The sequence below is a fragment of the Columba livia genome, chromosome 18 (genome assembly GCF_036013475.1).
Source record: "Columba livia isolate bColLiv1 breed racing homer chromosome 18, bColLiv1.pat.W.v2, whole genome shotgun sequence".
Classification (NCBI taxonomy): domain Eukaryota; kingdom Metazoa; phylum Chordata; class Aves; order Columbiformes; family Columbidae; genus Columba; species Columba livia.
In genome coordinates this window covers 9,514,582-9,530,409 of record NC_088619.1, presented here as the reverse complement: position 1 = coordinate 9,530,409, position 15,828 = coordinate 9,514,582, and the positions used below count along the sequence as shown (strand labels likewise).

The 15,828-nt window shown below is 44.1% G+C and overlaps 1 protein-coding gene across 3 annotated transcripts in view; it reads right to left on the bottom strand.

Annotated features, from left to right (window-relative positions):
• Nucleotides 1-5,775: 5,775 nt before the first annotated feature.
• SAP30BP (SAP30 binding protein) overlaps nt 5,776-15,828 on the bottom strand; it is a 28,296-nt gene continuing 18,243 nt past the window's right edge. For all 3 annotated transcript variants that reach the window (XM_005503067.3, XM_021288468.2, XM_065034108.1), the window contains 7 exons: nt 12,909-12,997; nt 10,353-10,444; nt 9,832-9,892; nt 9,323-9,374; nt 8,864-8,922; nt 7,559-7,643; nt 5,776-6,909 (listed from right to left, as the gene is read on the bottom strand). In XM_005503067.3, the coding sequence (XP_005503124.1) occupies nt 6,728-6,909; nt 7,559-7,643; nt 8,864-8,922; nt 9,323-9,374; nt 9,832-9,892; nt 10,353-10,444; nt 12,909-12,997 (620 nt within the window). In that variant the 3' untranslated portion in view covers nt 5,776-6,727. The remainder of the gene's footprint in view (nt 6,910-7,558; nt 7,644-8,863; nt 8,923-9,322; nt 9,375-9,831; nt 9,893-10,352; nt 10,445-12,908; nt 12,998-15,828) is intronic.

The window sequence follows — 15,828 nt, the reverse complement described above, 5'->3', positions numbered from 1 at the left end:
ACTTCAAAGAGGAAGGATCCGCCAATTTCACTGCAGATGGCTCTACCAAAGCTCACGGCCCCATAGGTGGTTGGCCTCAGATTTACAAATCAGTGATTTTCCACTGCGGCAATGTGGCCTAGAAACTTTTGCCCTAGGAGTGAAAACAAGTCGTTTTATAGCTCACACTAAATTATTGCTTTCTCTGCTTAGACTACCAATCTGACTGCCAATTACTGACAATTACAAGTGATTTGAGCTTTAATTCTTTTTTTTTTTTTCTCTTTTTAAAGCCACGCCAGCTCAAACAGAACCTTTCTTCTTTCTCTCCTACCACCGCAGTGTGCTCAGAGATTGCTCTGGGGCTCTTCTTGTGTCTCCGTTGAGCGGTCACAGCCAAGATCCTGCTGCTGGGATCATTCATCCCCTCTTTGAATAATCAAACACCACACACTGCTGCTAAGAGAAAAACCAGCCCTTGATCCCACAGCTGCACTGTACACTGCATTGACAATAGCCTGCTATCCACTGTAAGTTTAAGGAATGTATTATTAATGTACATTAATGTGCACAATTTATTGCACTAAATTGTGCTTAATATAATTACCCTGGTAATTAAAAGTACAAGATAAAATTCTCCCATGATCTCTTCTTCAGCCTTTCCCCTAAAATAGCATTAACTACGTGTCTGCTGTGTGGCAATGGATGTTCCTTGTCATGAACACACACCTAAAGGAGAATCTCATTGCTGAATGTCACTGATGCCCATTTAGCTCCAGGATGGACCAGCAGCAAGAGGTGAATGGGTCACCAAAAAACCAACACCAAACCAAACAAAAAACCACAAACCCCCATAAAACACAAAAGGAAAATGTTAGTAAAGGATCCAGGATAGAACCTCAGCCTATGACAATCCTCACACTCAGCCAGGGAAAATGGGACCGTCCAGGGTTCCATCAGTGTCTTAGCCAGCTGCCAGAGGGCTGAAAGCACATTGTGTTATGTTTGAAAGATTTAACAAGACAGCCCATCTTTCCTCCCGGCTTGTGTTGGCTGGACCCTACAAGACACATAATAATGTGAGCGAGAGTCTTGTGGGGCGCCAGATGACACAAACGAGGAGGAAGGTAGACTGTCACCTTCTGTCATGCTCTCCGAGCCCTGCAAGAGGCTACACAAAGAGGAGAGGGTTAAAAGTACCAGTAACTTCACCTTTCATCACTGCACCAAAAGTCAGGCTTGTTTTCTTCCTGATGCAGGTTCCTACAAACATGGCAGAGGACAGACAGACAGACGCCTTCTACGTGAAAAGGCAAAACCTTTTCTTGTGAAATCCTGGTGCTTTGCTGTTTACTGGCAACATAGCATGAGTGCAGCCCAAGACGAGTTTCAAATAAACAAAGACTAAATATTGGAAGTCATCAGTGTCCACGGTTCTCGTGTAGAACAAAAGGAAGGAAGTCAACTATAAACGGAGGAACAGCAGTACACGAGAAGGCTCCGCAGTGGAAAACTGCCCTGTGAGAGCAATGCATGAAATGCTGGTGTTAACAGTCCCCAAAGGAAGAGGAGACTTCGCTGGAACCTCACTGCCCCTTCACAGGTCCTGTACCTCAACAGTGATTTATTTATTTTAATATTAGGTGGTCTTGGAGGGCCCTGCAGAAAAGGATCTTTCTCCAGAGGCAACAAGACTGAGCTTTCCTGGATTCACACCATTTTAGAGGAGCAAGCAGCCCATACACTCTAACACCTTTCTGGGCACATTGCAAAGACCAGGGGGTCTCTGAGGGGCTTTGCAGAAGCTACAACTTCTCCTCTGTAATGACAAAGAGCTGGAAAGGAGCTCACGCAGGTGTTGGCTTAAGCAACCACCTCCACGCTGCCAGAGCGGACTGTGTCACCAGCACAGCCTTGGCACAGTAAATAACCCTTATAAAACAGACAGCAGAGCAGCAAGCCAACTAAAACATAGCTTCAGGTGCTCGCATTTTACGGTTTGAGGTGGGGCTGGCAAGCGCTGCCCCTCCCCACCTGCTCCTTGGGTTCGGCAGCTCCCCGCGAGACGCAAACCAAAAGCGAGTCCTGAGCACACAAAATCCCTTCCCACAACGGCATCAAAGGTGGGCAGATCCCTAAATCACAACAAGCAAATAGGAAAAAACATCAGCGCCTCGGGGCATGGAGGTGGGAGAAAAGACTTCAGAAGGGAGCGGGAGAGCAGAACCAGCTCTGCCAAGGGTGATTTCATGACTCTCCTCCCTCCACCAAGCAGCCCAGCGTGGCAGAGACGCACCTGAGTGTGGATCCTCAGCTAAGACAAACCCACTCGAGTGGGAGACACCCACGCTTCAAAAGACAGAAAGCAGAGAGAAGATCCGTGTTTTTCAAGGAGCACGAGCCTGTATATTCTCAGACTAAGGAACAATGAAAATGGGACCGGTTTTACTCTCCTGGGTACAGCGAGTCTCCTCTTGGGAGGAGAAGAAAGCATGAAAATCTACAGCTTTTAGGAGTCGGAAGTGCAGCCCGAGCAATCACTGTTGCAGCAGCAGCACAAAGAACCTTTTAGCCACGTGAGCTGGGAGTTTGCGTTAGTGCAGCGGACACAGCTTGCAGTGCTCAGGAGCTGTTTAAAACATGGGCACTTAAACACGCAGTGTTGGCTCCTGCGCTCCGCAGCCATCGCACAGCCCAGTACAATCACAGCTGTACAGATTTCTAACAAACTAGTCAAACCCCACCTTCTGAGGGCTTCAGGCAGGGGCTCCACAGGCCAGGAAAGGATCCTTGTCCATCAGGCCATCGCTCTGTACACCTGCAGCTCCCTCTGCCTTCCCCAGTGCACAGACTGACCACAGCCCAGCACACTGACCTGTACAGTCTCAGAGGTAGGAGAGAGGCTTTCGCCTAGAACTGTAGTTCCCAACCTGTTTATCCATCTATTGCTCCCGATAGCAACACACAAAATAAACAAGAGCAGCGAGCTATTATACTGGCTGCGAGTTTGTTATACAGTAGTTGGCATCTCCACTTGAGCTTTTTGAAAAGGAGAAATAAAAAAAACCCACACCAAATCATGCCTGTTTCAAGTGCCCTTCTCAAGCCATGAGAGCCCAGGTGGTTGCTGCCAGGTCTCTCGCAGAAGCCTGTTCCTGCAGGAGTTTGCAAACCGCTGCCCCAGGTGCCCCACTTCAGCAGAGCTGCTTTTAGGGAGTTTCCCCCTTATTCCGCTGTGCAGCACCATGAAACGCAGCCGATCAGCATTTTCCTATTGCTCCAGCGTTGCTGGGTATCATCACTCCCAGCAATGCAGAAGCGAAACGAGCAGCATTGCTTGGCTCTAGTTGTAAAGTCTGCGAAGAAATCTGGAGGTTTGGAATGACTGTGGATACTGCACATGGAAGAGGAAGGGGTGGAGTGCCAGCATGTGCAATACGAACAAAATACTTAATGTTCGGTAGCTTCTGCAGTTAAATGATTCACCCCAAGAACTCCAGCGGTCGCCCCTTCCAGGTGCCAAGCAGCAGGCTGCAGCCCAGCTCCATGTGGCACTTTCTTGGTTTATTTTTTAATCAAGTTCTTTTTCTCTTCCTGCAAACCTATTGCTCTGGTTCATGTTCGGTTGCATTCCGATAGCAAAAAAGTAAGTTCCCACACATTTTGCTCTGCTGCTCCTCTCCCCTGATAAAGCATGCAAAGAAACAAGTGCTGACATGCTCAACTAGGTGTAGAAGTACTTCCTTGTAATAGAACTAATTCATCTAGCGTGGTTGTTCCTGGGGACGATCAAGAGTTACTTTTACTGCTTATCAGTCAGATGCAGCTATTCACTTCCATGGAAGACACTCTAGAGAAACTAAACAGAAGCAAGAATTAGGCAGGAGTTTCACATCACAGTTGTCTAAACAATCTGAAAAAAGCACACAAAAAAAACCCCAAACCACCAACCACCTGCAAGGGGCAAGGGGCTTTTTTTGCCCATCAGGAGGCAAAGTGACCACTTCTAATGCAACTTGACCAGGACTCATGAGACATTCAGTAAAAGATGGGCAGTTCTTACAAAAGGCACAAAAAATATTCCATTATATTTAACTTAATCTAGAAATTTGGTTAAATTAACGGACTCTCAGAATCTCCCCCCGTGTGTTGACCCCCGGTTCCAGTTGCAGGCAGGACAGAGCGCGGGGATGCACAAGCCTGGCTGGTACCACTGGCACTAGGCTGCGTTTCTGTCTCTGGGCACACATCCCATCCAGATATTGAATCTCCCGCAGCTTCAGACTTGCTCACAGCACACACGTGGAGGATACTCATGAGAAGAATATTGCCCTAGAAGCCCAGACACAACTCCCGCACCTACTCACAGGAGCAGACGATTGCAGTGGTCCATCTGGTGCCCAGTTTGTCATCCATCTACAGTCCAAGAGAAACTGCAGCAGCTGCTGCCCACTGAGCTGCAGTTTCGCATGGTACCTTCATCCACATGTTGCTCAGCAGGACTTTGAAACAGATATTTATACCATACAAGTTTTAAACAGGCTGGAATTCTACAAGACATTCTAGACAAAAGTCACCTTATGGAGCTGTAAAGCCGCCTAATAGCTCCTATTTCACACCACAAGTGCATCCTTGGCCTTTAAAGGAAACCCCTGAAAACTATAAACTCTGTTCCTCAAGGTAAGGAAATAAACCCCTCAAATAGCTGAGGTGAGACGTGTCATCCCCTGGAGAACACAGAAGCCACCAAACAGAAACAGCCCTCAGCCACGGGACCCGGTACCATCTTCCACAGGGTGGGGATGAAGTTCAGACTTGCAGGAATTAAATTATTCTGCGTTGGGTTTCTGACTTAACAGCTGTTTCCATCTTGCTGTTTCAATATTCCATTGAGCAATTCCACCCTCTCCCCAGTTTCCCACTCTACAGTCTAATCAGTCTGGGGGTTTCTCCCCCACGAGCGTTCCTGGACACACAGATGATTATTTTTTTAAGCGAAAACGACTGAAGTGTTCAACATATTTTAAAATTATTTAAAAGCAGGAAACCAACCTCTTATTTCTTCCTTAAATCTCCATAAATGAAAAGCCTGGATCCGCAGGGACACACGGTCTGTGAAAACCTCAAAAAGCAACACTAAATTCTACAAAATTTACACTTTTGTTGATCGAGCAACTTTCTCTCCTATTCACTGGTGATGCGCTAGAAAACAAACAAACAGGCTCTGGGTAGAAATTTAATTTAAAACAATGAGAAACAGAAAAATTACTGACTTTGAAAAATCATGATCTAATTAAAGACAATTTAAATAATTCAGTGAGCACTGCAAAGAAAACAGTTCAGGTTAGCAGCTGTTTCCCTGCACAAATGGAACCGCAAGTTACTTATCCCACCTGCCTCAAACCAATGAACAAACCACTTCACCTGCTGTTGAGCTCCTTCTCAGACTGGCCTCTATAGATGAGGGTTTAATGAAAGACCCAGGCGCTAGTAATAGAAAGAACTTCTTCAGAAGTTTAAGATGCAGGAAGAGGTTTAAAAAAATAACATTAAGTACAGCTGAATTACCAACTATTTCAGCACATCCCCTACAACAAAAGTATCTCAAGTCAAATGATTAATGTCTCTATTTCTCCACACAGCCTAAGGTTTAAAAAAAATCCATAATATGAAAAACCCACCCCCACCCTCAGGGAATTATTACCTACTCAATGGTATTTGTAACCCAAAAGAACAACAGATACTGAGTCTCCACTGCCAGGATGAGAAATGCAGACACACAAACTACAACAGGGGTTTTCTAAAGACTTTTTCATTTTTATAATAAATTTTGACTACGCAGGTAAGAAGATTTATACAATAAAATTTTCAACTGAAAATATTTTTCACAACAGTGGAGCAAGCAGTAACTGCCGTGTGTGCATGTCACAGGACGTCATGATCGCGTACAAAGATGGACAATATAACAAACAGGATCGGACACTCTGCTTATCTGCAGCCCAGTCTCATTCCACGGCGATGGAAGAGTTATCTCCGCAAATGAGCTCACACATCAAACCTCTACAGCTTATGGGGTCTGCATAGAAATCTCCATCCCTGCACGATGGTATTTCAGCACAGTTTCCTCAATAGTTCAACTATTTAACACATGGTCACTAAGATCTACACAGACAGGCGCACAGGTACAGGTGTCGGCACTATAACAAGGAGCGAGTCTACGTTCACAGATGTAGATCGCTTCAGGTCTCTGCTACACATTTGAAAATGGACACTGACCAGTCATCTCTGCTTTAATTCCCTTGGAACTGCACGTACAGGAGGAAGGAAACAATCACAACCTGCTGGCAGCGTTTGAGCATGACCTGCAATTCACAGGGTAATACTGATATTCCCTCACTACTTGCCTTTTCCCCCCCCCCGCAAACCAGATCTGCAAGTAGAGTAAGAATCTAACATGGTAATTTAATAGGCTAATTTTTGCAAGCTGACTTCAGATACCACCTTCCTCCAGCACAACACAGAGACCAGATCTTCCCGCAGCAAGAAAAGGCAGAGGCATTTTCGGCAGAGGTCCGTTCTGTGGGCACATGGCTGGCGTTCCTGCTCCTGCCCCCGTTCTTTCCAGAGGGAACTGTGGTCTGTTTCAAAGAATCTTGTCATTTTTACCAAAGGCGAAAGCTACCCCTCCCTTTCGAGAACAATGGCTTCAATGACAATTAAGTCCGAAAATCCAGGCCCAGCACACGAGTCACTGCTTTGCCTTTTTCACAATGGTGCCAACAGCCGATATGACGGTAGTTTTGGATCCACTCGCGCTTGTTGTCACTGTGACAACACCCGGCAGCGTCGCGGTAGTGGTGAGGATGGTGGGCTGAGCTATCGTTGTTACAGGGATCGCTGAGTCCCACTTGCTCTTCCTCTTCTGGGCATCTGTGAATTGAATTAGATGAAGCAAACGAGGATTAGCATTATGTTAATCCCTTCGTAACACCCTGTCTTGTCAACTGTTAATATACCACTGCTTGACTAGACAACTTTCTCTCCCATTAATTTCTGCATATACCGGCAGTAAATGCTGAGGAGGAAAGAACTTTATATCTCAAGAGTCAAAGTAAAACTCTACACCTGAACTACAGCCAAACGGGAGACAAGTTCACTCCCTGCCCCAAAGCACATTTAATTCTAACAGAGCACACACGTCTCAGTTACCCAGGTACAGGCACAGGACGCACTCAGCCTCCAGGGTTTTTATTCCCTCCCTCCCAGTTTAAAAGGCAGGCTGCAGGCACAAGAATGACTTTCATTCTTTCCAAATTTAACATATCAGCTCAAGAACAATCTACAACCAAAGACATCAGGAGATCTCTTGACCCACTAATGAACCTTTTCACTACCAACCTGTCTCCTAAGCTTTCATCCCAGAAGGACAGCCATGGGACGAAAGGACTAGAGAAAAGCCAGTCCCTCAACTCCGGGAAGGAACGCTTGCATGCGTTACATACAAATAATAATCATTTCCAGGAAGCACTAATCCCAGCTTTACTGCATCTTAATAGGTACAATCACAACTGTTCTTTACCTCCCACGGTGGTACTGGCTGTTGTGGTGGTTGTAGAAGTGGCGCTTGTTGTCGTGCCCTTCTTAGTGCCAGTCACAAATTCAATCTGGGAAGGGAGAGACACACAGAAGAAAGGTCAAAAGAGAAAAATGAAATGGTAATATAGAAAGGGTTTTTTTAACCCACATCGTTTCTCTATGTTTTTAAAGAACAGCTTTAATGTCACATAAGACCTTGGCCTCCAAGCTGACAAGAAAGATTCAGACCTCAGGCCAAAGTGTACTGAAGTCATGATCATTAACGATTCCCACCACCCAGCCCCTAAGTCAGATACAATAAAAATGTGTGGGGTTTTGGTTTTCTGGTGTTTTCTTGTTTGGTTGGTTTTGGTGTGTTGTTTTGCTGTTGTTTCTGTTTTAAAAAAAACTTGATATAGCTCAGAAAGGATAGATCTTGGTCATTAAAGATCGTGTTCATATGGTTAGAAGTTCCTGCTCTTTTTCCTTTAAGAAGCGTGCAAGACAAGTCCCTACCTGCATGATTTTCTGCGACTGCACCATAGCAGGAAACCTGGCAACAAGAGCTACAACAGCATGCAGTCTCATCTTTTCACAACTACAGATAAGGGTAAGGATGTAATCAGATGCCTGGGTTACTGTGCAAAACCCAAAACACGCAGCAAGACTCAGCATGCACTGCAAGAAAAAGAATATACCTCCACATACTGAATATGGAAGGAACATTCTGCAATTAGACCGTTTTCTAATGTCAGCTATTAGCTTAAAGGCAACATCACTGAACGACAGGAATAAAATACTCCAAAGCCTGTCTGTGTTCTTTTTGGGGGAAAAGAAGAATGTCTATTTTGCAACAAGCCAGTAGACCCCAGTTAAAGCTATAATAGGCCCAACATTTCTGGAAATTAGATGCAAGAAGGCAACGAAGACAAGGGAAAGCAGATATTGTCTCCTGATGAGATATCGTGAGGAAATTATAGCTAGGCTATGCCACCAGGCAAAATGTCACAGATTAAGAAAAAAGCTGTTCTTTATGCATCGTCTTGCCTAGATCTGGTTCACTAATACCAATTGAAGAGCTCTGCTTTACAAACACTGACCAAACAGAAAGAAATCCAGTGGAATAAACAACCTGAGAAATGGACCTGTAAGGAAGGGCAAACAACTTGATCTGTGGGCAAGAAGAAAGGTCAGAACCAGGGAAAACCAAACAGTAATAGCATAGAGTGTAGTTCATAAGAAACAGCAAAACAACAATATGAAATTCAGTGTGAAATCCCGCATCTCAGTCTCTTTTGGTTTTGAATACCTTTGTGCGTTCCTTCTTGGCCTTCTCCAATTTGTCCATTTCGATCTTCTGGGCTTTAGCTGAGAAAGATCAGAAGTTACAACAAGCACTAGGAACAGTAAAAATCCATAATTCTATCTTGTTCACACACTTCCCATCATAAACAATCACACTCCAAACTGCGTATAGAAAATTAAACTGCCATGAAACCAACTACTGCTTTTTGATCAAAGCATTACTGCACTAAATTAATGATTTAAGAGATGAAAACACTGAAGAACCAATTTAAATGAAAAGGCTTTCCAGACTGATGAAGCATCAATAACATTCAGGCACATCCAAGCAGAATGAAGTAGTTAAGGGCAGCATGTGATGACTTCTCATTTATAAAGGAAGTGAAGACTCCAGTGCAGTTAATTAACTACAAAATACAAAGAGCTAAGTTAGGATTTAAAAAAAAAAAAGACTTCCTGGAATTACCTAGTGCCTCATAATATGAGTCCTCTGACCAGCCATGAGGATCGAACATGTCCTAAAGAAGAAAACAATACATCAGTTTATGGCCATTTCCACATATACAGACAGCCCAGTTCAAAAATGTTTTATGTATTTCTATGATATTCATAACTCATTTCTTCTTGTATCCCAGTGACGCAGAGATCACATCAGACCTCCTTTTATAGGACCACATTCTATTGTGAATGAAGAAACAGCTCCGAAGCCAAGAAGATGCTGGGATAAGACATGCTTTTTTATGCTGCTCAGCTTCTGTCCCCTCCCAGGAGTTTCACGTGTATCCACACACTTCAGCACTTTTTATCAGAGTCATTATAGTGGAAGCACTGAGGCTCAGTACCACATATAAATGCTCACTTCAATGCACAGGATCAGACTAAAGTTCCCTTAAAGGATCTCAAGAAAGTGTGAGCTAAGACCATACACCCCGTATTATCTTTTACCCTTGCAGTCAAAAGAGTATTACACCTCACCTTTGGATAATTTGTACCGAGTTCATCAATTGAACAAAACTGGATCAGCTTTTCATAGATGCTGCAAAGGAAAGACAAGAGTTCAGAACAGAGCCAGTGAGCCACAAGTAAACAGATGCCTTTCAGATTTGTTACTAGAAAGGGGTTGTCACCTCATTACACCGGAGTGAAATCAGAACCTGGGAAGCTATGCTTGCTGTGATGGATGTGGCACGCCATTAACCACATTATTTCCCTCTTCCCCAGATTAATCTCCCAGCTTCCAGAACAGACACATCTTCCAAAATCCTTCATCCCAAGCCTGTATATTTAAAATTTTACCAACAAACCAACTCTAGTTGTTGCCTCACAGAACACATACACAGTTTTACTGTTTCAGTTATAATCGAATTATGTCTCTCATTTTTGTAAGCAGCAGTAATTCTTCCTCAGGATCCCTTTTCTGCTACAACACCAGAACAGAAAATTCTTGGAATTTGCTGTGTTGTGCTTTGGTCACACAGGAAAAGCTGGTGGCTCACCTGGGGTTGCGAAACTCCTTCTTCCTCTGAATGATGTAGTTCATATCCATGCCCTCTTTTATTTTCCTCTCATATAGCCTTTGAATTTTATCCTAATGGAGAAAGATTACAGGGTGAGCCAGGACAAAAAGGAAGAGCTGACTATCAAAAGTGCACGTGTGGAAACAAGTCAACTGAACCAGTGACCTCCTCACAGGGAGCAAGGATTCCACCTCTTCCTTAAGGCCAGGTGGGCTGATTAGTACAGACACTCTCTCCTTTACGGTCTGAAATGAATCTTCATTATTTATATCTTCACGAATTATCTGGATGGGTACAGGAACAGATCTTTAATCGCTGAAGCCTTCAGAAAGTACAAAGATTTGCATTTGTGGCAGTAGTGCATCCATCTTCCTCTCAGTCTGCTGATTCCCTTTACAGCAATGACTATAGAAACCAGCTCCAAGGCAGGTGAACTCCACTAAATTTCTCCCAGAACTTACAGTGACCATCACACCCACCTCTCGACTCCATCATGCACGTGAAAAACAGCTGCTGGGCTGCAGTGTGTGCAAGTCGAGGCTCATGGCTACGCCTGGGCAGGAGATGAGCAGAGCCAACTTCTGCTGGACAATTAAAACCAACGTGATCACCAGGTACTGCGGGTGGTGTCTTCTGGCAGCCCAGCGCTCTTAGGAACAATGCACTTGTAAATCGCTGCTTGGGCACAAGCGCCAGTTAGATGGGATCAAGTTCTGTTTGTAGATCACACACGGAGTTACCAAGGCTACAAATATCTTAGTGAAGCCACAAGCCCCTGTGAAAGGCAACTTAACTGACTTCAGGTTGGAAACGTCAAGCAGTCTACTCTCCAAAAAGTCTGAAATATTAAAATAAACATGGACTTTTTTGTCTTCCTCAACAAGGTAGTGAAAGACCTTGAAAGTATTGTTTAATCTGGTGATGCTGAAGGGATAAAAACGCAGAAACTTTCAGAGGGAACACATACTTCTGTGGTAATACTAGAATATTCTCAGTAATTTTCTTTTTGTTGCAAATTTCTCATGTATTCATATAAAGTATATAAAGTAAGATGCGAGGCTATGCCGCCAGTCTTTCAGGATGGGAGAGCTGAGTCAATTTTCCGTTGTTCCTTCTGGATAAGTCACTTCATGTCTCCTCTGTGCGGGCAGTCAAGGCAAACACAGAACAGACTATTGTCTAAGGGTATGCTGATGCCTGAATCAAAGAGGAGTGTTAAGAGCTGATATGAAACTCCTATTTCATCAACTCAATAAAAGCTTTGTAAGAAATTTTCACCAGGTCCTCACACAATTAGCAAGAAGAAATGACACAATCTTCACATCCAGCATACACACCATGAGGTTTGAAAAAAAACCCCAAAACTGCAAAGAGGATGAATTTAGGGAATGGAAACGATTGAAAAGCTGTTCCTGTTTGTTCACACCTCATGGAGGTTGCAATATGCTTCACAAAGTCCACAGTCCTCACTCAGATTTATAATAAGAAATACCTCCGCTTGGCAGAGCTAAAGATACCGTTTATTAGAGGAAGAACCTGACAAAAGAAAAGAGTGAACCAACAGTGCAAAGCCTAGAACACTCTGAATCTCTAAGGAACAATCCCACCTCCTCACTTAAAGTGCTCTAAGATGTGGTTTGACCTGCTAACAGAGGACAAGTTCTCATTTGATTTAACACAGTAAACTGCTGTCAAAGGAGAAGAAAAATCTGCTTTATTCTGTCTACTCTCTCAAGCTTCATGCATTCCTCAGATCTAACACACTCCAATTCATTGATGTCAGAACAATAAAATGGGTGTGCCCAGGTACACTGCGCAGAGAAGAAATGGTGATCTGGACGGTGAGTCATTCTGAATCAACACTGCACATTAGTAGCTCACTTTATAGAGCATTCCAGAAGTGATTCCTTACTTCTATACTTGCAGTTAAAACTCAAATGGGTGGTAGAAAACAGCAAGTCCTGCCCTTTCATTTGCTCTCCATCAGAAGGAGGAGAGCAAAGCAGGTTACTGCAATTATTTGGGTGTGCACCAGAGAAAACATACATTTGTTTTCTTTTGCTGCCTCTAAGTTACCAGCCTTCCCACTAAATGTTTATCATCTAGAGACACGTAGGTGGAAAAGGAATCCATTCAATGCTGCCTCAACTATTCCAGTGAGGGGATTCTCAGGCCTGTATAGAAAAACAATGATTTGTTCTTTCCTACAGAGCTGAATTTGCTGAGGTAAGAGGATAGCAGCCTTCACAGTAAACATTGCTTCTGTGTCACTGGTGGGATCAAGTGCCATTTTAAAGCACAAGTGACCCACAGAGACTAGAAAACAGCTTTAGGCTACTTTGACATTTCTAAACTAGAGTTGCTGCAAAGTCTAAAGCATTAATGTAGTACATAAACTCAGTGTGGTAAAAGCCCGGCTCTAATGCTGGATTTTTCAGTTGTGCAAAAATACTAAGCAGAATTCCCAAATATCACCCCTCCCTAATGAAATGCAAACCTTTAAAAAAAATCAAGTGTAAGTGGACTCATACCAACCTGCAGCTGGTTAGAACATCTGCCAGGAGGTTCAGGAGGGATTTTGATCTCATCTGGAGACATGTTCCGCACTCTCTCTGAAAAAGAAGCTGTAAGAGAGCAAACCACGTATGAGTTCTGGTGATACTAAAGGGAATTTAAGCCATGCAAGTCATTAGACTTGTTTTACAGCCTTGCTAGTGCTACTGTAGCACTGAGAAACAATGGGTAAAGTTACGGGAGTGCTGTCAATCGCTACTTATAGGGTTCTCAAAGTGCTGAACAAGAAGCAACCTAAAGGTCAGATTACCGGCAGAGGGATGGGATGCTTGTTCTACTGACATCTGCCTTATACTGTGGTTCTGTGTCACACCCACGTGTAAAGCTTTATTTTACGGGGTCTCTTTACCTCAGGGTGGAACAGTGGAAAGCAAAGCTACGCCTTGCTTCAGCTCCCATTAGCGATAAGATCCTCAAAGGCAAAGAATCTGGACAGAAACAAAGGCTGGTTCGTGGACTGTATCTCTAAATCCCTGAACTGTGCACCACAGAGTGAGTCCTCCACTGCTCCAGGTCTCCCATGTGCACCCCGATGTGCCCATCGCCAGTTTTGGGGAGGCAATCGCTTTGCATCCTCCGCATTTCAAGACCTATCTCCATGAACCAAAATGGTTCAAGAAGGGAACAACCCTCCCCAAGGCTGTCAGGAGTTAACCACAAGAGAACACATTTTATCCTCAAGTTAACATTTCCTTAACAGGCACTTTGATCTTTGCTTACAGAGTCAGACTATTGCTAGAAAGAACAACTCGTTCTGCAGGACAGAGAGCACACCCGGACAGACTGCCAGATTTCAACAGCTGTTTGTGTTAGGATATACTGTTAGAGTACCTGATTGGCCTGTAAAGATCAGTTTATAGAGTTATCAGCAAAATAAACTTCATGTTTTCCCCCCTATTGCTTGCATCTTTCCCATTCAGTTATGGGAAACCCAGGCAGTTCTCTATTCTTAGAGCAGAGATTTGGGCCACATTTAAGCAGTTGGGATGGTTTTCAACCATAATTCATAGAGGGAAAACATCTCAGAGTCATAGTCAGAGGATAAATGAGACCTGACACCAGCCCAGAAGTCATATCAAGCAACCCATTCACATTTGTGTCTCCTGAATGATATATTCCTCAGTGAAAGCTGCCTGAACTGCAGTTACAGCACACTCAAGTTCAGCTGCTTTGACTAAAGGGCCCAAAGGACACACACCGGCGCTGGAACGCAGCGAGTTCTGCCCCCCAGCACAGAGCGCCCGACAGCTGAAGTTACAGATATCAACACTACACCCCATCAGCACCACTGCAGCTTCTAGCTCTTTTGTAAAAATGTAAAGCACTAAGGACAATATCCTTCGAAGATGCCAAGCTGGCAGGCAACCACCCATTCTATTTGACCAAGATGTTGCTGAGGGTTAAATTCTTCAGCAGTTGCTAGTAATGAACAAAAAGTGTCCTTTGGCATTTACTAAGAGCGTGCCTTTATGGAGGAAGGAAAGCTTGCCAGAGCCCCTACAGAAAGGCAGGCAAACCAGAGCTCCCTGACAACAAGGCAGACGTTTGTTATAGGTTACAGCTGCTGGTGGGATGGGGAAGTCTCTAGTTTAATTAGAGTTTCAGGAACCCAGAGAGACAGTAGCAAATAGAAGTGTTGATAACAAACAGTACACTAGGCTTTCCGGAAAAGGTGAAAGCTGATTAATGGCTTAAGAGATTCATGGCGTCAACAGAAACATTAAGAAAGAAAAAAGGCCATCAAATCCAGACTTCATAAAGCAAAGAAAGGACCTAAAAACCATATGTGAAGCCTAGCTCCAAGCTAGACATCCCATAGTCTCTGTCTTTGCAGATGACCAGAAGAACCATAGAAAAACAAAACATTTATGGGAAGGGGAATTACAGGCTCATATAAACTCAGGAACTCAAGGAAAGATCTCTGTCCAGCCATTGAGGAATTCACAAAGTCATAATCAATCCAAAGCTCCTTTGAAACAGAAATAACACTGGTGGAGGAACAAGAGCTCCCAATGAAACAATACATTTTTGTCCCATGACTTTTCAGGTTTTGGTCTCATTTGCTCTTTTTGTTTGAGCCACATGAAAACAAATAATTTATCAACACCATACTGATGAGGGAAGGCATCTCTTAATAGTTTATAAGGAACTGGAAGACATCCTTGTTTCCTGCAATCCCCCTGTAACCATACACAGCTGAAGACCGAGTCAGCAGCGAGGGTACGTGCACCCTGCTCCACCGCGCAAACTGAGCACAGACAAACATTCATCATTACTCAGTCATTTCATCACATTGCAGCCAGACTGAGATGCCACATCATCAGCAACAAAAGGATGAGTTTAACCCTTCCAGGGTTATTTACAGTAAGGAAGTGCAAATAATCCATGCCCTGCAGCAGTCCTCAAGCTTCCTCCCCAAACAGATGGCAGAATGGTCGATTCCACAGCCGCTTCCCACCAGCTCTTTCCCTAGAAGCTGGGGCAGCTGGGATTATCATCCTAAATAATCCTAGAACTTGCATATATAGCCATGGGCTCCTGTATAAAAGATTTTGTGTTCGCAAAGTCTCAAGCGCAGCTTTCCACTGCCTATACAGCAGTAAATGCAGACAGACGGCTACCGAGGTGTGTCCTCGCAGGATACATCCAACTGCTCTGTGCATCCTGTTATTTCTGCCAAGATCAAAGTTTTACTTTTACGTGAGTCACAGGCAGTGACACTGCAGCCTCTAATTGGGCCGGTGATTTGCTGGCTCACAGCCCGGAGGATCTCCATGTGGGGACCTCAGGAAGTCGGCTGTTGGCACGATTAATCACAATGGGCACACCCAGGTTCTGGCTTACAGTGAGCAAATATCTTCCTCTAATCAGATTTGCAGTC